The sequence below is a fragment of the Natrix helvetica genome (assembly GCF_964273705.1).
Source record: "Natrix helvetica genome assembly, chromosome: 2".
Taxonomy (NCBI): Eukaryota; Metazoa; Chordata; class Lepidosauria; order Squamata; family Natricidae; genus Natrix; species Natrix helvetica.
The window spans coordinates 137180682-137202007 of record NC_138552.1 but is presented as its reverse complement, the minus strand read 5'-3'; the positions used below and the strand labels follow the sequence as shown (position 1 = coordinate 137202007).

Here is a 21326-nt window from a genome sequence, read left to right as displayed (position 1 = left end):
TATTAATCAATTCAAGATGATAAATATACCTTAATACTGCCTCCCATTTACCCCACAATCGTCCTGTGAGATGGGCTGAGAGAGAATTACTGGGCCGAAATCACCAGTTGGCTTTCATGCCTAACAGGATTAGACTATTTTAATATAACACCCGTATTAAGTATGTGAGAAGTATATCTGGAACTAAATTCATTAATTTAACCCAGATTTAGTTTTATTAACAGAATCAAAGAAGGCCTTAAAATCTATAAAGGAAACAAATGATTGTCTTGTCAGGTAACATGGATAAATTGTTGATCTGCCTTTTCTAAAAGCAGCTTGAGGATTTGTTAAAACAAAGTACTCTTCAAGGTACAAGTTTAATTTTTCATTTAAATGTCTAGCATGGAGTTTTCCCAGGATTGAGAGCAAGCTAATCAGCCTATAGTTAACAGAGTGTTCCATTTCCCCCTTCTTACATGGGGGAACTATTATAATCCCATTCCAGCCTGAGAATATTAACTTGGAGCTATCTGCAATAGAATACAGCAATAGCAATAGCATTCAGACTTATATACCACTTCACAGTGCTTTACAGTCCTCTCTAAGCGGTTTACAGAGTCAGCATATTGCCCCCAACAATCTGGGTCCTCATTTTACCTACCTCGAAAGGATGGAAGGCTGAGTCAGCCTTGAGCCTGGTAAGATTTCAACTGCCAAATTGCAGGCAGCCAGCAGTCAGCAGATGTAGCCTGCAGTACTGCATTCTAACCACTGCACTACCACAAGTCTTGTATAGCTCAGGATTAAATATTGGACTTCTTGGTGCTCTCCAAGCATGGCTATTAGCATGCAGATGTTTCATTACTCAGTTAACAGTGCAAGGTGATGAGGTTAACTAGTTGGGCAATTAAATATCTGCAACCAAATAACCAAGGGAACATCTTTGGCTGGGAGCCCTAGGAGGTCTTACTTTTGAAATAAAGTCAACAACTCTTCTTCAGACATAGATTGCAACTGTTTGTTTCATTTATATGCCGCCAATTCCAGAAGGCTCTAAGTAGCTAATAATGTCATCATTAAAATAGTCCAAAAATACATAGAATAACTGATCAAAACAAAATAGTCAAACCAGCTAAATACTGTAATAAAGTGCTCACAACTATATCATTAATCAACACATTCTTCCATTCTGTATTAAGTGGAAATAAGTGTGTTCTAGAGTCTAGGAGTTCTAAAATGTGGCACTGCTACTAAAAAGCCTGCTTCTGAGACAACAATCTCAAATGGATGGGACCTGGAGGGAGTTACTATTTGACCTGGGACGAGGCAGATAAATATACGAGAATATACTGAATCTGCCTTCCCCTACTGACTTTGCTTATTGGAAGCCATTTGGGAAGGTTGCAAATGGTGATTACATGACTATAGGATGCTACAACTGTCATAAACACATGTCCAAATTTTGATCCCATGATTGTGGGAATGCTGCGATGGTCACAAATGTGAGGACCAGTTGTAAGGGAAAACAACTGTTACTAGAAATTAAAAATAAAACTAAAGTTCCACTGCGTTCCATGTGTTCTAATCTATACACACAACACTTAACCTAGTCAGCTGCTAATGAAGTTAAACAGCCATACCACTGGCACCACACAATCACACTAACTGAATCAAGAGCTGTCACATCGGAATCCCCCATCCAGAACTTCCCAGAGACCCATAAATCTTTGTAACAGGACAGTATTGGCAGATTTCATTATATTACTGGCCTCGCTACACTATTCACCCAGGAGACAGGTATGACTTGAGTTTTTCAGCCAATCACTGTTTAGGAGATATATTCTGTAGGATGGACTTAGCAATCAGTTTTGTCATGGAGACAGCTGCTTTTCTAAACCACTGTATTTCTCCAGTTCTTTTTCTAGTAGGATATAGAGGGCAAAGACTAGAAATTGCCTCAATTGACTGGATTTTGTCATTCACATGATGTAGTTGACTGAGTGCTGCAGTTGGCACAAGCAGCTGTAGTACCTTGGGGATGAACTTTCCAGTAGCTGTCTCATAATTGTTGCAGTTATTGGTTGTTGTGAAGTGGAGTGTATTTTTAACAGCTAATGTTTTTGGACATATAGCAGAATTCAGCACAGTATTATTTAGCAGAAAGAAAGAATTTAGAAAGAGTTATGCTACTATAAATTGTATAAATACAGATAACAAATTATTTAAGTGCAAGAAGTAGATATTATTAAAATAAAATTGTTATGATTGAACTATCATTATAAAACAGAGGGAAATACGTGTCTGTATGCTTTTAAAATATGTAACACTATTGCTTACTACTGTAAAATCTGCCAGCATCTATATATCTGCAAAATGTCACTTCCATTGCTATGAATGCTCTAAATAGAACAAGCAATGGATATAAAGTATGCTCCATTATTAAAAATGAACAATTGATTAAAAATTAATAATACTTATTAGACAGCAACAAATAACTTTTTTCTTTAAAAAGATACATATTAAGCTAGAAGAGTAGAATGGATTGCAATACTACGTGTCACACAATAGATGTTCTAGAAGCAATTTAAAGCTCATTAGAAATAATGTCCCCGGCTACTGGAAAAGTGGTAAAATGTAATCCTCATCCAAATGTTACCTGGTCTATGATAGCAGGAAATTGTTCAGTGCTACAGTGGCTAACCTTGAGGCTGACCCTGAACAGTAACTGCTAGAACAGCTAAATGCCGCAACAAAATTAAAAACTTACATCAAAGTATATCATGACAGAATGTAGATAAATAAAATACAGCATATTGAAAATATTATTTTTCTGTCAGTCTTCCAAAACTGTGAGGTGGATGAATTAAAAAACAAAACCTAGAGCAATGCAGTTTATTAGGGTCTAGAACAAATCTTTTTTACCCTGTTTTGCCAATATCTGTTGTATTTGCTCCATTTAGATATACCTGATAAGCCTAATTACTTCCAGGTTGTTCAGATGCAGGCTAACAAAGCAATGGGAGTTATGGGAGTTAAAATTCCAAGCATCAGGGAGTTGTCACTGGGAATGAGAATGGAACAGTCTCAATAGGGCTTCTAGGATCTAACCAATAAGTTCAAAGGTCACAAGGTTTCTATCAATGTTTCAGAGAAAAAAACAGCACAATTTTAGATTGTGAGACATACAGTACATCTGAAAATGTAAGGAGGATGAGGTTTTTTTTCCTCTTCAAATAACCAGAATAATTGTAAATAGTATTCAATGTTAAGTCCATAGTACAAAAAGGCAAAAAGATTTAGCAGGTACCGTGTTTCCCTGAAAATACGACCTGTCCTGAAACTAAAGCCTTGCCACATATTTTGGCTGGGCAAAAATATTAGCCCCCCGTGAAAATAAGCCCCCTGGACAAACCCCCCCCCTCCGGCCGGCAGAGCACAGCTCGCCGACCTAGCGGTATCCCGAAGGTGCCAAGCCGCGGGAACGAAGTGGTGGGCAAAGGCGCTCGTGTTGCTTGGTGCTTTCAGGATATCTTTAGGTCGGTCAGCGGTGCAGTGTCCAGCTGAAGAGGGGGGGGGTTGCCGGGCAGCTGCTCTCTTGTGAGCGGGCTCCCGAAGAGCTGGGCACAGCCTCAGGGTCGAATGGCTGTGTTGCGCTGTCACAGCAGCAACACAGCAGCCATGAGGTGACTATGCTCGCAACACAGCCATTTGACCCTGTAGCTGTGCCCGGCTCTTCGGGAGCCCAGTTGCAAAGGAGCAGGTGCCCGGCAACCCCAAAACAATAAGCCCTCTCCTTTAATAAGCCCATATTTCGTGGGTCAAAAAAATATAAGACCCTGTCGTATTTTCGGGGAAACACGGTAGGATGGCAGAGCTAATGGGATGGTTTTAAAATAGGAGTTGAAGGACACATTTTTTTAAATAAAAGGAACTGAAGTAATAGTCTGTAAAGATTCTCAGTCATCCAGGTCATAGTTGTCCCAAAGGTGTTTTTTCAGGAAACAACTGGCCTTTCTTGTTTTTTCTTTGAAGACTTTTCTTCTGTAATAATAATTCCAGCATTTACATGCTAATTTTCCTTCCAAGTTCATGCTGTCTCCACTTCATTGTCTAAGCCAGCGATGGCGAACCTTTTTTGGCTCACGTACCATAAGTGGGGGGAGCGCAGGGGGGTCAAGTGCAGGCGTGCCACACCCATAATGCAATGCGCGACCCAAGAAGCTTCTTCAGATCTGACAGGATAGTGGAGAATGGAAGGATTTATATTCTTTGCAGACAGCTGGTCATTTGCATCCTTTTAGAGGGTCGTTGAAGGACCTGTGTCCTTAGGGTCACCTGAGTAGTGCTCCTGGTTCTGTAGTCGGCAATTTTTTCTCTGGAAATCCATTCCTACTCCCACATTCAAAGGGTGTTCATCCCAAATTGCGTTCATCCCGATTTAACTTGGAAAGTTCCAAGTGCTTCAACAACACACTAAAAGATGCAGATTACCAGCTGTCTGCAAGAAATATAAATCCTTCTATTTCACACTATCCTGTCAGAGCTGAAGAAGCTTCTTGGATGAGAAGCAAAACATCTTCAAATAAAAAAAACGAAAGTCCAGTGGCCTCCTGAAAATGCATCTTTGGGACAACTGAAGTAATAGGAATAGAGGCAGAATTGCACCATATTTGAAAATAATTCATATTTACTCTGATTTCTAAATTAATGAACTTGTATTTACTGCTTAATAAAAATTTGGGTGAAAAGTAAGGGGACAATACTACCCAATAGAGAAGGCTTAGACCAATGATGGCGAACCTATGGCACGCGTGCCACAGGTGGCATGCAGAGCCATTTGTCAGGGCACGCGAGGCGCTGTCCCGTCAGCTGGCCAGCGCGCATGCGCGTGCTGGCCAGCTGACTTCACCCTTTTTTAAAGCCATTTTTCGCCCTCCCCAGGCTCCAGAGGCTTTATAGGAGCATGGGGAGGGCGAAAAGAGCCCCTCTGCCCCCCCGGAGGCCTTCTGGAGGCTTCATGAGCTTCCCTGAAGCCTCCAGAGCGCAAAAAACCAGCCCTACGGGCAAACCGGAAATTGGGGAATGCACTTCCAGTTTGCTTGGAAGGTCGTTTTGAGCGCTCTGAAGGCTTCAGGGAAGCCTCTTGACGGTCCCTGAAGCCTTCGGAGCGCTTAAAACGACCCTCCGAGCAAATCAGAAGTGACTTCCGGTTTGCTCGGAGGGTCGTTTTGACTGCTTCGGAGGCTTCAGGGAAGCCTCCTGAAGGTCCCTGATGCCTCCGGAGGGCTTCCCGGGGGGGTGGGAGAGGCTGTTTTCGCCCTCCCCATGCTCCTATAAAGCCTCTGGAGCCTGGGAGGGTGAAAAAAGCATGCAAAAATTGGGGGGGTCGCACCTGTAGTGCGCGCATGCACATGACCCCCCTGCGCTCCCCCCACTTATGGCACGTGAGCCAAAAAAGGTTCGCCATCGCTGGCTTAGACAATGAAGTGGAGACAGCATGAACTTGGAAGGAAAATTAGCATGTAAATGCTGGAGTTATTATTACAGAAGAAAAGCTAAATGTAGTGGAGCCATGTCTTGAACTTTACCAAGGTGTTCTGAAATAAATTCAGAGAAATCTGTAGGATCCTATAATGAGTGATTGTTAATGGATAGAAAAGTTCAAAATGAGTGGCAATTCCTAAAAAAGAAGACAATATAATAGCACAATTGCAACAACTTGGAGCAGGGGCAGGAGAGCAAAACAACAGAACCACTCAAAACACAGCAATTGCACATAAAAAAAACCAATATAGACCTGAACAGAGAGAAAAAAGCTGGATTTCTAATTTGAATCAATCTTCTCTACAAGAATATAAATTCCACTTAATAAGTGGGAAGAGAAGGATAAATGGACAGAGTTGAACCTTGACACTGATAGTACACTGCCAAGAAATATGACATGTATTGCATCCTAAGATATCAAGGAAAATGACGGATGTTTGAACCAAAACATATATTCTTTCTTTGGAAATTCCTGGATATTAAATGAATTGTGAGATGACCAAAGGACAAATGCTGCCTCTGTCGTTAAAGAAAAGGGAAAGGTGGATTCAGATACAAGCCTATTAATCTGATATCAGTATCTGGATAGTACAGTGAATCACAAAGTGATCTAAGCAATTTGAAATACTGTTGCAAATACCAGCATTAGTCAAGAACACGTTTTGCCAGATTAATGTTATCTCATTTTTCAATTGGTTTACTTCTTTAATAGATTATGGCACCTATAATCTGCAAATGTAATATTCCTTGATATAGCACAACAGCTGATAAATTAGTACATGCTACTTAGCAAGTTAGTTAATAGCATGGCTATTAACAGATATGTTGCCATCTTGAAACACATATTCAAAAAGTGTTCATTAATAGTTTCTCAATAAACTGAAAGTGGCATGAATTTCTATTGTTGAGCCTTAGTTTTCAATGTTCTCAGCAATGACTTTGGATAAAAAAGTGAAGGAAATGTTTATTAAATGTATAGGATTGTTAATGCTCTAAAATTAATTGATTGTAGAAATGAGTTAAAAGTAATAGAATGAAATTTATCAAACAAATGTAAAATTCTTCACTTTAAAGCAAAAATTAAATGCTTAGATATGAAATGAAGAATATATGATGTGACAATATCTGGGAAAATATCCTCGTTTAGCAGTTGATTACAAACTGAGCATGAGTCAGCAATGTGATATGGCTGCAAAAAAACTAGCCAATGAACTTGCATCAACAGTAACGTTGGGGATTACACTTGCAGTATATCCTGTACTGATTAGATCCCACTTTGAATACTGAGTCCAGTTCTGTGCACGACATACTGTATTTTAAGAAGGATTCAAATAAACTAGATTAGATTTTAAGAAGGATTCAAATAAACTAGACTAATTCAGAAAAAGTCAATTAGGATCATTATGGGATTAGAACAGTGGTTCCCATAGTAATCCTAATTGACCTTTTTTGAATTAGTCAGGGGGGGGGGATTTGAACCTTGTTTAAACCAAGTTAATGGCCTTTTATGCTTCTTCAACGTGAGTAGAGTTCACTTTTTGAGTAAAGTAAAAACTATATGTCATTGGGGGGGGCATCAAGATTTTTAGAGATGCTTAGGTGGGGCATGGCCAAAAAAAAAGGTTGGGAACTACTGTATTGGAAGCTTAGTTGTATAAAAAGGAAGGAGGAAAGTTTAGCCTTGAAAAGAGATGAATGAAGGAGGATATGGTAGCATTCTGGACTTAAATCATATGAAAAAATGATTAATACTTGTTCTTGACCACTCCATAATGGATTTCAGTTAGACAGTATTCAATGTTAGTAAACTTCATTGGACATGTTAAAACAGCAGTTAGAGCGCCAACTGTTAATGATGCTTGAAAATTCTTGCACTGAGCAGGAAGGTTGGATTCAGTGGCCCTAAATGAGCTCCTTCCAACTCTTAAGATTCTTATTCAACAAGTCTATGAAATAGACTTGCACCTTATCTGAACTATTACTGTTATTTCCTAGAAATAATTACTATAAGTCTGTTAATTTTAATGTGGGTGAATTTGATGCAGTTAACTTTAATTTAAGAAATGCAAAAACTACTGTTTTTTTCTTACAATAATTAATCTAAATGCAACTACCACAAAATCCCTGCGGCCAATTCGCTCACACAGGGAGGGGCTTCTCCTGGTGCCGTCCACTAGGCAATGCCAACGGGCGACACCAAGGAGTAGGGCCTTCTCTGTGATGGGCCCAACCCTCTGGAATGACCTCCCCCCCCGACATCAGAACCACTACTGACCTCCGCTCCTTCCGGCAAAAATTGAAGACTCACCTGTTCCGATTAGCGGGCCTGGCATAATTACAACTGTTCCTCCTGGTAAATGTACTATCAACTGGTTATTTTACGGGTATTGTTTTTAATTTAATTTGTGTGTGTTTTAGGGTTTAAAATTATATTTATATATACTGGCTCTGTACAGTTCTTTTAATTCTATTTTTAACCTCCTCCATTCTAACTGTACATATTCAATTCTATTTATTGTATTTTGATATATTCTTTACATGGACTGTATACCGCCCCGAGTCCCTTTTGGGAGAGGGGGCGGTCTAGAAGCACGGTAAAATAAATAAATAAATAAATAAAATGTTGCAATCTATTCTCATTACTTGTGCATCTCTAGCCAACTTCTACCAGTGTTTTTAGGTTCACATGTAGGAGAAATATTCTCTTAAGATTCCTTTTTTTGCGTTTTGGTTTCCAGGACTCTTTCTTTGAAATATCTCATTTTTTATTCTGCTGAAAGGTGAAATAATATGGGAAAAAGAGGTTTTGTTTCAACCTCCTTTGTAATCCTCCTCTCTCCTTAAAATGTCCTTTTCTTTTAATGCATAAACAAATGTGTTGTATGTAGAAATCTTTGTTATATTTCTGGGTGGCTTACTTATGCTTTCAAATTGATAAGTACAGCATCAATCAATCAACTGTAATGTTATAGAGAACAATGATTGCTCTTCAGGAATGTATTTCACCTTCTACCCAAAGTGATCTGCTGTCCACTGACATTTTATACCATAAATTCTCATAATTAGATCCATGAATCCAAGTATTTTTTTAAAAAAAGCCAGGTACTGATTAATTAGAAGGTAGTACTTTTTTCTTATTATATGTAGAAAATCATCAATTACACTCACCGTAAGTGCAAATCATCTTACTAGATTCCCTGAAGAGGAGAATTCCATTAGGAGATGACACATCAAAATTTAAACGCTGAGATCTGAGGAAAAAAACAGAAACATGTCTTTATATAATCTGATGAAATAAGCACTTATAATGTATATCAATAGTAATTCAACTCCTGAATTATGAGAGCTATGTAGCCAAAATGGAGCTATTTAGATTTCAATAAGCTTGGTGAGGTTCTTTTGTTAGCAGAAACAGAGAAAAATAACCAGTGAGGCAATACAGAAGCAAAATGATAGGTATGTTTTGAGTTAAACTTGATTACATGGACAAATGCTTGTCATTTCATTCTAGTCTCTAGTCATTTCATCTAGTCTACTAGAGACTACTAGTCTCTAGTAAAAGAAGCAGCTCTTCCAAAAGCATCCCAATAATTTCTTTGATAACCTCTATCTACCTTAACCATTGTCTTCTTTCTTAAGCTTTCCTTTATCTTGCCTAGCAATCATTTTTCCAGCCAATCATTTATCACAACATATGGGCAAAGCATGCAATTTGTCTATTATGGGAAGGAAATGATTGGGATGGGGAAGGGAGAGGACAAGAGAATGAGGCACCTAGAAACAAAGATAATTAGAATCAACAAAAAGAATACTATCTGTGTATGCATTATTTTGCTATATCTTGCATTACCTTAATCAATATAAACTGATTAAGAAAATATTAAATAGCTTAATTAGCAAATATCAGCTTTATATCAGCATCATATAAATGTGACAGCATTTCTAATCTAAGAAAAGTTACTTCATAGAGCATCTCCTTTAATTATGTTTGGGGAAGAGTACAAGCTTCAAAAAAAAGGCTATAAGGTGCCACATGACTCTAAGCATGAATGTTGATACTTCGTGAACTGAATCTGAGTTTTATTACTCAACATTTGTGTACCCAGCAAACTGTTACCAACATAGATTTGGATTCCAGGGAAGATACAGGTCTTTTAAGTCTAAAAATAAATATAGTTTGAAGTGGGTGCTGACTGATGGAAATAAAGACAATATGTACTTCCCATAAGACAGGAAAAATGTTTCATATCAACCTTAATATATAAATTAGCTCCACAAGATTGATTGTGAAGCTTAGCAAGTAATACAGTTAGATTTCCTGCTTGGATTTCATGGCAAAATGAATTAGAAACAATCACCTTGACAAAGTGAGAAAAACTTGTCTCTTATATGTAATGCCACACATAGATAAGAAAACAAGTAAATAAAAATGTGGATTTTAAGGACTTACCATCTAGGAAAAAGTGACAAAATAAATAACATGAACAGGGACAGAACAGAGATAGTGATGAACAAAGAAAGGTGTTGTTTATTTAGTTACAGAGAATAACACCATCTTCCTTGGTGACGAAGCTTTGAAAGCATTCATGGAACAGGTGAGTTCTGAACTGATTTGAAGGAAGTGAAGGAGCAGTGGCACTTTGGGAAATCAAAAGGAGAAGCATGTATAAGATTGCTTCAGGGAGCAGGACATCTTTGGATACTTTAGAATAGTAGAGCTAGAGATATCAGGTGATGCCTCAAAATATACAAGTAGAGAAATATGCGCGCAAGGTGGGGGGAAGTATACAAGATTTTGAAGGAAGGACAAAAAGCTTGTTCAGGGTCTGGGGATAAAGAGGAAACATATATAGTTGTCACATCATAAGCAATGAAAAAGGCAAATGACTATGGATCTCCGCTCCTTCCGTCAGAAACTTAAAACCCACCTATTCCAGCTAGCCGGCTTGGCCTAATTCCACCTTTCCCACCTCAGTTTTATTTCTAAATTCTTAGGATTGGTTTTAGGGTCTGTTTTTAATTTTTATAAATTCGTACACGGGTTGTTTAATTTGATTTTTAGCTATGTATATGATTGCGTGTATGTTTTTAAATTTATTCCTGTACACCGCCCCGAGTCCCTCCGGGGAGAGGGGGCGGTCTAGAAATCTAATAAATTATTATTATTATTATTATTATTATTATTATTATTATTATTAAATGATATTAGGAGTAGAAATTCAAACCTGAAGCATATTACTCTTAAGACACAACTCAATATAAATAACTAAGCAAAATGTTTAATTATTATGATTACGTTCTGGAATGGAGCAATCATAAAATTAGATTTTTATCCTGCCTTTATTTTTTTATAAATAACTCAAGGCAGAGAACATACCCAATGCTCCTTTGTCCTCCTATTTTCCACACAGCAACCCTCTAAGGTGGGTTGGGCTGAGAGAGCACAGCTGGTCCAAAGTCATTCAGCTGGTATTTATAGCTACAAAGAGGACAATAATTCACCATCTCCTGATTCCTAGGCCAGCACCTTAACCACACTAGACCAAACCACCTCCATTATAATTAACTTTATAGTTAATAATGAAAATTCATTTCCTAAGAAAGTATTTTAATTTAGACTGTTTGATAGGGTTTTTCAAAGTCTTCTGTATGACACTGGTTGCAAAAAAACTCTTCAGAAGAAATAAGCTTGTTTCAAAGTTAAAGTCGACAGACTCTTACTCTCCATATATTCCCTTGTTATTTCAGACATTTTCCAAATGAAGGAATGGGACAAAATGTCTCATTCTTTTAGATGGACAAATTAGATAAAAAAATTCTTAAAATTCCAGAAATTCTGAATTCTCTAGCAGAGGCTAGGATTTTGTGCTGCATAAGGAACACTTTATAATACTTTCTATTCTACACAGTACAAAATAGTAACATCTGGCAGATATAAATAATGGAAGCAACTGCATTTTATTATATTGCACAATTTAATACTCTGTAACATATTTCCACCATGTCAAAGTGTATTGTACTATGCATTTTAACCTGTAAAACCTAATGCTGTACACAACTCAAGAAAAAGCAAACCTATCCCCAATGATATGTCTAATGGGAACAATATAGACTTTCTGAATACCAATAGGTAAATTAATATAATGAATATGCAAAGTATTTCAATGAGCTTCCCTTCCTTTAGAGACTTAATCTTATACCTCTTTGTCTTATTTGGATTTGTAAAGATTTCTCATGTACATTTTTCCTTTAAAGCTATATTATATATACATACGTACGTATGTATGTATGCATGCATGTATGCATGCATGCGTGCGTGCGTGTGTGTGTTGTTGGTTTTCTGCCTGGATGGTTTTCTGTAATGAGCCGAAGGACAGAAAGAGGTAGTAGTGAGCTTCCTCCCATATTTGGGCATACCAGGGGTTGTAACACACACACACACACACACACACATACATATCCTTTTAAACCTCTTTGTAGAGGATTAATATAAATCAATGTTAAAATCACCCAAAATTACAGTCCACCAATCACCTGGTTTCTATATAAGATGTGTTCTGTGTAAAACATATTCATTCAAGGTTTAGTTTATAGACTGAGTTGACTTAGAATACTGAAAAATTGTTTTCAATTTTGACTATGATTGGTCACCTGTTTGTGACAGTTAGATCAATCATTTAAATATAGAATTTCCTTTAAAAAAATCAAATATATTTGCAAATAGACCTTTAGTTTAAAACAAGATTCTGAGTTCAAACTCAGGTATTCTATATGGTACCCTCTCAGCCTAACCATTATGCAACCCATTAAAAACTATAAGACAATAATTGAAAAAAAAATCAATTATTCAAGTTTTAAAAAAGGAAAGAAAAAAAACTGTTGCTCTTACAAAGATAGGATAACTTGCTGGGTATTTTTGTAGGAATTATGCAGTAAATTGTCCATTGTTTTCTAATAATGGAATACTTTCTCAGAGCTAAAGTACACAGGGCTCCCTTTCTTAAAGGGTGTATCCATTGCATGTGAATATCTACCAAGGAGATCAGGCAATCCTGATTGGCTTCCTATAGCAAATCACTCTATATTAATGTTTTTCAATCTTGGCAACTTTAAGATGCTAGGTTGTCAGGTCTCAGAATTCCCTAGTCAGCCAGAATACCCCAGCCACTATACTATATTCATGGTAGTCAAGAGAAAGCATATTTGCAAAGAGTCCAGCAAGGCAGCTTATCCCCACCATTTTGTTAGCGTGAGTTAGAACAGAAAAAAATCAGAAAAGTACAGATAAAATCACAGATCTAATTTAAGTTATATCAATCTGAATGAATTTGTACAGGACTGTGCTACATTAAGTAGTTTAAAATGTGCGAAGGTTTATGAATATATAGCTGTAAGTGCAGCTTTTCAACATTAGTTTGATTGCACAAAATCCCCACAAATTTGGTTTCAAGTAATATATCTTTTTTGTTTTGAGACAAATCCTGCAGTTGTTGACATAGTTAAGAGAACTATCAAGCCAATTAAATGGGAACAACTGTACCTGTTTTGCAACATCTCAGCCATAAGCTTCAAGATTGGAGTTGTACATGATGGTTCGCGATACCAAAGTTCAACAGCTGTTTGAAGAATGGGAAGATATGATGGGTAGCTTTTATAAGTTATGTTAAAGATTCAAAATAAATGACATGCATCATGTACAGCTTAGTCTACTAAAACACGATTAAAATTGGATCTTTTCTTTACTATCTACATTTTCATTTAAGCAAAGCCAAAATGCTTATAATATAAAGATGTAGTATACACTGACAGATCTTGTTCTATAGTTGTGTATCCATTAAATAATTACAGTTAAGATGTCCATTTTTAATTATTTAAAAAAAAACATTAATATCTCACTCTTGCTCTTGGAGGTAAAAGTTGCATTTCAATCATATAGTCTAACTAGCTTCTCACCAAAGTATACCCCCCTCCCAACATTTTAATTTAATCATAAGCGATACTGTCTTCAAGTTTTATGAAGAAAACGAGAAATAGAATTATTTCGACACCCTTACATCATATGACAGAAAGAAGGGCTCCTATAACTGTTAATATTACAACCATTGATATGTTGCTTGCCATTCACAACCAATCAATGCTAAAAGATCATTCCTTTGGTACAGGAACCAGAAAGATCTATCAGAAACAAGGTCAATGGCATAGAAACCTGGAGCAAAGAATTCAGATCATGGGAAATATCACCCTGCTGTGCTGTCTTGGTCAGGCCTCACTTGAGAGTATTGTGCTCAGTTCTGCACACCTCAACTGAAAAAAAAAAGACACAGAGAAACTAAAGCAAGGACTAACAAGATGATGAAAGGACTGAAACCAAGTTCTATGTGGAATGGTTAAAAGACCTAGCTTGAGAAGGTGGTAATGGACATAATAGTTGTCCTTAAACATCTGAAAGGCTGCCGTATTGAAGAGGGCTAGAGGTGTTCTCACTTGCTCCAGAGAGCAAGACTAGAATTAATGGGATGAAATGTTAAAGATGGAGATATAGATTAGACATCAAGAAGACCTTTTTGACATTAAAAACTATCAATTAGTGGAATAGAATACCACACAAAATGATTTCTTCCTTTTCACTAGAGGTTTCCAAATGGAGGCTTCCAAATAGTCATCTACTGAGGATAGTGTAGCGAATGCTGCATCATGCAAGAGTTGGACTGGATGACCTCTCAGGTACCTTCTAACTCTGTGAAGGAAAGTAAGAAGCTGAACTCCAAGGGAAGCAGTCTTCTAACAGATTCTTGCGATAAAGCTTTGCACGGACAGAGATGGGTGTTTGCAAATCCAGAAACAAAATGCACTAGATTTGCTTGAATCTCATATTGAATCAAGCATGTCTTGTCTGCATTTAAAATCTATGGTTAAGCCAGGATTTAAAAACAACAACAGTATAATGCTAAGCCACAATGTGTGAATCCACACAATACACTAAGTCAAAAACAAAATATGAGTTACTATTGTGTGACCTACCTATTCTATAGCTCTCTGAAATACAGTAAAGTAGGATTTGTTCCGCAGTGACTATAACAAAACCTGTACCTTACCTAAAGCTTTCTGAACAGTTGGAAAGGCTATAGTTAAAGTAATAGAAATAAAAAGAAAGCTCTTTGCATGAAATATTCATGTTTTCATAAATGAAAAATGGTAGTGACAGGTAGAAAAGAGTCAAGAAACTGACAGATTATCTTGTTCTAATTAGAAGTAAGTTTTACGAATTCCACCAATCACAGTGCTTTTGTAGATGGATGTTGAGTCTTATTCTGCAATGTGTTGCCTAAACTTTCAGAATTTAAGAAAGTGAATTGTTTGTAGAATAGCATTTAAATTTAATTAAAGTCTCAAAAGATGCACAACTTATTAAATGAAATATGGAACTATAAAATTATGGAGAAATATCTCAGTCACTGCATTCTATTTTTAGGTCCAGTTGGTCCCTATTTTTAGGCACACATTTTTATTTTAAAAAATACTGCTTCTATATTTAGGCATGCTCCATACAGCCCATATACTCTATCGACTAACCAAGACAAAACTTCTGAACTGGAAACCCTGAATCAGACAGTTTGACATATCAATAATTCAGGAGAAATGTATGACTTTCATATTTATATTTTTAATTCTTCATCCTTATTTTCCTTTTTATAGAGGAATATACCAAGGCGAATCTATAGCTTATTATCAGAAATGCCTTTAACATATTTTGAGATATTTTAATAAAGCTTTGTGAGAGATCAAATTTGTTACAACTTTGTAACAGATTTTTTTTTTTATTATTACACATATTTGCTCTTCATCCTTTGCCCAGAGGGAGAAACTATAAATCTTTTCTCAACTGAATGAACACCATTTATCATATTCATTTTCTTGTCAATACAATTATGAAAAGCCTTTGGCCTTTTTCCAAGGAGTCTGATTTGTTATGGAAACCCAATTAGTATAAGCAAGCCTGCTACAAACAATTCCATTTTGCAGGATAACGTTAATGTTCTTCTTGCTTAGCTAGATACTTCTAAACATTAAAAGAGAACCCTTCCATATATGTAATGATTTCAAGGTCAAAGATCAACTAAGAAATATTATGGATTCTGCTCATTTTTGCCATCTAGTGGACAAAAGTCACATTCAGTGCTGTTTAGCCGAACTGAAAATTCAAGGGAGATACAAGTGTTTCTAAGATGTTTTTTTTAAGTTTCTTGTAAACATGTATTCAACTGAGGCAGCAATAGGAAGAAAGCCGTTTAGCAGAACAGTTGGAGACTTGTGCATATTTTACTGTTTGTATTAATTTTGCTGTTAAATAATTGTTCTATATTATTTAAATTTTTGTGTATGTATTTGTTTTTAAAATAAAGCTTTTGTAATAGCTTTAAAATAAAATAATCTTAGCATTAAGAAAGGAGATCTTGTTTTAAAGAGTTTTTATATGTGTGAGAATGAAAACCTACTCCCAAATATTGTCTAAGATGATTTCAAATAAAGTCAAAATGGAACACTGCACTATCTAAGCTACTCTTTGAAGTTCTCCGTAAATGTTAAGTCCAGACGGATGAATCCCAATATAAGCTCTCTTGATTTCATTAAGGGAGACCAGTCAGAAGTTTCTAAGGAGACGTATAGCCCCATTTTTCTTGAAAATCATATGCACTCACTAACATTAGTAATCAAGTTACATAAAATGTTACTTTGGCTCTTAAATAGAAATGCTCATCCAACATTGTCAGGATACGATTCCATTTTTGCTTTCTATTAAAATAAAACAGAAAACACAATCAAAATCTGCAAGTTTTGCTAGCCTAAATCATTTATGATGTAATATGAGACCGCATAGCATCACATGAAATCAATACGTCTAAGAATGATTCCTGCAATAAGTATAGGAAAATTAAGTGTACAACAGGATAACCTATGCATACTTTAACTAAGCAGAGACATATCACATCATAAATTAAAGGGCTTTAGAATTATTAAAGCACTGTAGGGTTTCAAAACATTTAGGGATTAAGTGTGGTGTAACCCCCCACCCAAAAAAGTGACCTTTTTGTGGTCTCTCTCCAAATGTTGCCTTCCCAGTTAATGGCATGAGTGCAACTGTACTGTAATTTTAGCTGATTACATATTAGTTCGTTTAGCTTTGTTTCCTCTTCCCCACTGTGACATGCTATTAAACGAATGCAAAGGACGTGGTATCCCTCTGTGCACAGAACTGGTATTGTCATAGTGTAATAAGGATACATCCAGTCAAACAGCATGGTGTAGCTGGTCTTTGTGTTCAGAGCAAAGGCAATCCCTCGAAGATCTCTTGCCAGTCCGATCAACATACGCTGTCAGTGGGAAAGAAACACAGTAATTGATTTTCACGTTAGCACCGAGCAGATGGAGTAATGATCAACCAGTAATGAGCACAATATTTGATTTTAATTCATTAGTGCAAATGTCTTTTTCCCCCTCTAAAGAATGCTAGGGCTTAAGTCTCCCTCTTAAATGTTAAATATTCATCAAACATTTACAAATATATAATAAAGGCTTCCACAGAATAATGTAACTGAGTTTAAACATTGTATATAAAATCATATAATATTTTAAAGCTGAAAATGTACATTTATGAAAATGTATGGCATTTCCCCCCCCCCTTGCTAAATTGAGGATTTTTACAGATGAAACTTTCCTAACTTGATCATCACTCAAAATAATTTGAAAAAAATGCATTAGTTCATTTTATGTTTCAATTAAAAGTAGTTGATGAGCAGGAAACATGAATAAATTTCCATAAATATTACTGAGTATATTCAACACATTAATAATAAATGCACTGAAAATGTTTCAGATTTTAAATGTTGACTTGTTATTGAACAGATGTTGCAACCATTTAGTAGATATTCCTTAAAAATCATACATGGGTATTCTCCTCCCTTGCACAGGTTTTAAATAACCAGTTAAGATATCAGAAGTGGCTGTTTCATTTCAGAAACCTCAAAAGAAAAGAATGACAATTAGTATTATGAGCAGTACTTGGGTAGTTTTACTACATTATTAACTTTTCTATACATAGGAAATATTTAAAGGTAAATCTTATAATTTTTGTAAGATACACACAGTTTGCTTGTAGTACACTTATTACACTAAGTCTGAAGTAGTTTTTAATCATAGATCATTCCTAATTTTAAAAAAATCTATTTTATTAGATCACCCTTCTGGGTTCACGTAACTTCTCCAGCACAGTTAATTCATGATAAGACCATAGGAAAATCTGTCTAGATTTCTTACTTAAGTAGTATGTCATGTAAAATGTGAAAAACCCATTTCAATTCAATATACACAATTCAATCCAAATAGTTACCCTGATTTTGTTTTTTAAAGTTACAAAACAAAATGTTTTGTCTATTCCAGAATTTGCCAATTATGTAATTCAACCATAATTCTGAATGGGCAAAAAGAGAAATTGGATGGAGACTGCCAAATGGCACAGTAACATCAACTATCAAAGGAAGAAAGCTAATCAGATAAGATGTTCTGGTCAATATAGTGAACTACAATATTACTCTGCACCAAAATGAGCTCTCCTGGAGCTTTGTAAGATTAGATTACATACAGTAGAACTTAATTCTCAAGCATAAAACCGTTGTGCGATATACAAGTGTACGCCTGTCGCACTCTGCATTTAATCATGGCTTCTTCCTGGATATTCACATACAGACACTCAAACAAATACGTTGTTTTCATTAACATGATTATGAAGAAGTTAAGAGTAGGAGAGATAGCTTTGTTTCTCATAGGAAAATGTTCCCATAAGAGAACGAGGAATATTAAGAACACCAAAAAGAACTCTGAGAAAAATTGGAAGAAGTTTGATAGAGAGTATATAAATGGTTGGCATGACCCAAGGCAGATCTAGGCAGTTTTGCCTATGGAAGATTTCTTACTGTTTTAAAGTAATGTGGCTGGTTAACATACATTGGACTGAGTTATAATGTATTATTGAAGACTAACTAATACAAGGGCAAGTCCAGAGTATTTGCTGAAGAAAGTTGTTGCGCGAGTAGATGACTCACTGAAGATAAAGAAGAAGAAGCACTAGGCATTCACAGGATTCAGCCCTTTTGAACTGCTGTATGAGAGAAAGGGGAATGCGTTGTTAGACATCGGGAAGGAAAGCTGACTAATATCAAAGAGAAGTGTGCACGATAAAACCTTGTTTGTCCTTCACAGATGATCCTTCTGGCATCGAACATGACAGAATATGAAGATGTTCTGCTAGCTAGAAATGAAAGAGAAAGCCTATGCCAGTCTGAGTGACACGACTGCTGCCAGTATATTCAGCTCTGCTTTATTTCTGAGGAGAAAATTAGAAATAGCCATGTAAAGGCATGTTAAATTCAAGAAAACAATTTGAAAACATATGGAATGAAAGCAAGCTTAAGTTGCAATATTGAGTACAGGGGAAAAAAGTTCTGCAGCCAGGAGGATATAGACTGTTTTGTTTACCAGTAAATTATTATTTCTAACTTTTTCTAAGAAATCAGGAGTGAAAGTAGGAGCTGGAAAGAGACGGATGGGAGAAAGTGAAGAGGGCAATGAAATAAGTTTAGGAGTAAATAATCTACACTGGAGTAGGTGTTTTAGAAGGAGGAGGATGAACAATTTGGTACTAGTCCCTAGTTATCAGTGATTGTCAGGTCCGTGTGTAATGGGTCTTATGCCTCCATGGGTTTGTGAAGCAGTAAACAAACACGGCATGCCCTCTTGTCTCCTTGACCTAAAGTGGGTTGGAGACTCTGGATATGTTAACAAAATGTTTTGCTGAGAGCATCTAACTGCATATATTTAATATCTCTAAGAAGACAATTCACAGTGCATGGAATAGACCATTGTATAGCTTTTCCAGAGTCAGATTATACTACAGTTCTTTAGAACTAGATTTATAAGGAGCCATCAACATAAGCCTTGTTAAGGAAAGCACTCCTTCAAAAGAAGGGAAACTATTGAATGTGTTACTTTAATATTTTCAAAAGCATTAGACTAATACCTTGCCTGATTCCTACCACACCTCAAAGATCTTTTCTTCCAATGATTATCTTTATTAAAAAAATCCAGTCAAGGCCTATTCTTTCTAAAAGATCTTTCAGATCTTTTCCAAAATTCAAGTATATGTACCATATTTTTCAGAGTATAAGACGCACCAGAGTATAAGACACACCAAGATTTTGAAGAGGCAAATTAAAAAAAAAAGTTTTTGCACTCTTCATACCTCCCGAAAACGGGCCCATGCCCCCCCAAAAGGGCATGAATAGCCTTTAGGAGGCTTGTAAAGTGCTCCGGGGGGGGGGGGGAGAGAACAAGCAAAAAACCGCCAATTTTTCACTCATTTCTGCCCCCCCCAGCCCCCTCCCCTCGAAGCCTCCTAAAGGCTATGCACGGCCATTTTTGCAAAGGGTGCGATGTTTCAGGAGGCAAAAAATGCTGTATTCGGTGTATAAGACACACTCAAGATTTTCAGCCTCTTTTTTGAGGGAAAAGGGTGCGTCTTATACTCTGAAAAATAGGGTATATAATTTCCAGAACAAAAATCCCATTTTCCTTCAACTAGTTCCCAGTATCTGTACCATCTTTCAACACTTTCTTTGAAGCCAAAGATTTCAAAAGACCAAAGAATTCAAGCATCTATTTGGGCAAATGAACTGATATGGTTACAGAGAAAGAACTTGTAATTCACATGAAGTAAGGTAGCTGCCCTAATCTCCATGGGCATAGATTAGGAAGATATGCATAGGTATTATATACTCTCTCTCTCCACAAACAATATCTGTCAGCATGATCAGACTTTCACTAGCTCAAAGCTATGAATTTACCCCTTCCATGTGAGAAACTCATGACAATATTTGATATATGAGAAAAAGTGAAATCATAGTTCAATAGATTATTTAGCTGTTTAAAACAGCAAATAAGATAAATATATGGAACATTGTTATCCAAAGTTAAAATAATGGAAAAAATAAAATAATAAAGAGCAATTCAACCATGGCATTTTCACTATCCAGAAAGTCCTGCTTACTCTATATTGTAATAAAATTGTTGAATGATTATACAAATATTTGCTGAGAGCAAACAACATCCTAAAAGTAGAGATATAAATGTAGTTATTTACAGTAGTCAAAAATTGGAATAATTTCTTCCACTGTGCCTCCCCCCTCCGGATATATGGTCGGACGTTTAGGAAATAGACCTGGCTTTCCACCCTATGCATTAGGGACCAGTTGAGGAGTCCCCTTTGGGTTGTTTTGTTATGGCCTTATTTGCCATTGTTTGTTACAGCGTTGGTTGCCATTGTTATATTTTATATCTATACATTGTATAATTGAGTTTTTAATTTTATGTGTGGGCAGAGTTCCTTATTTTGTTGTTGTTGTTATATGCCCCCTAGACAGATTGTTTGAGTGGGCGGTCTTATAAATCCAGTAAATAAATCCAGTAAACAAATCATAAATATGTTCCTTCCCCATATAGGAAACACCCTATATTTTTGCTCATCTTTTTATTATAACCACATAATAGTTATAATGCATCCCAGGAACGAGATCCATTTTAGTAGTACACCTTAATAATCCAAAACATGTACTTCAAGTCTGAACATGGGGAAACGTACAAACACATTTTTTGGTAACCAAACCTATGCACATTTTCATTTTCACATGAAAGTTGCATATTTTATAACTATAAAGAAAAAGAGAACTACTCTTAAATGTATTCTTCTA

The 21326-nt window shown here is 36.3% G+C and overlaps 1 protein-coding gene across 3 annotated transcripts in view; it reads right to left on the bottom strand.

The window, feature by feature from the left end:
- RANBP17 (RAN binding protein 17) overlaps window positions 1-21326 on the bottom strand; it is a 195032-nt gene that overhangs the window by 44362 nt on the left and 129344 nt on the right. For all 3 annotated transcript variants that reach the window (XM_081944687.1, XM_081944686.1, XM_081944685.1), the window contains exons 20-22: window positions 16810-16898; window positions 13067-13174; window positions 8695-8777 (exon numbers count right to left, since the gene is read on the bottom strand). In XM_081944687.1, the coding sequence (XP_081800813.1) occupies window positions 8695-8777; window positions 13067-13174; window positions 16810-16898 (280 nt within the window). The remainder of the gene's footprint in view (window positions 1-8694; window positions 8778-13066; window positions 13175-16809; window positions 16899-21326) is intronic.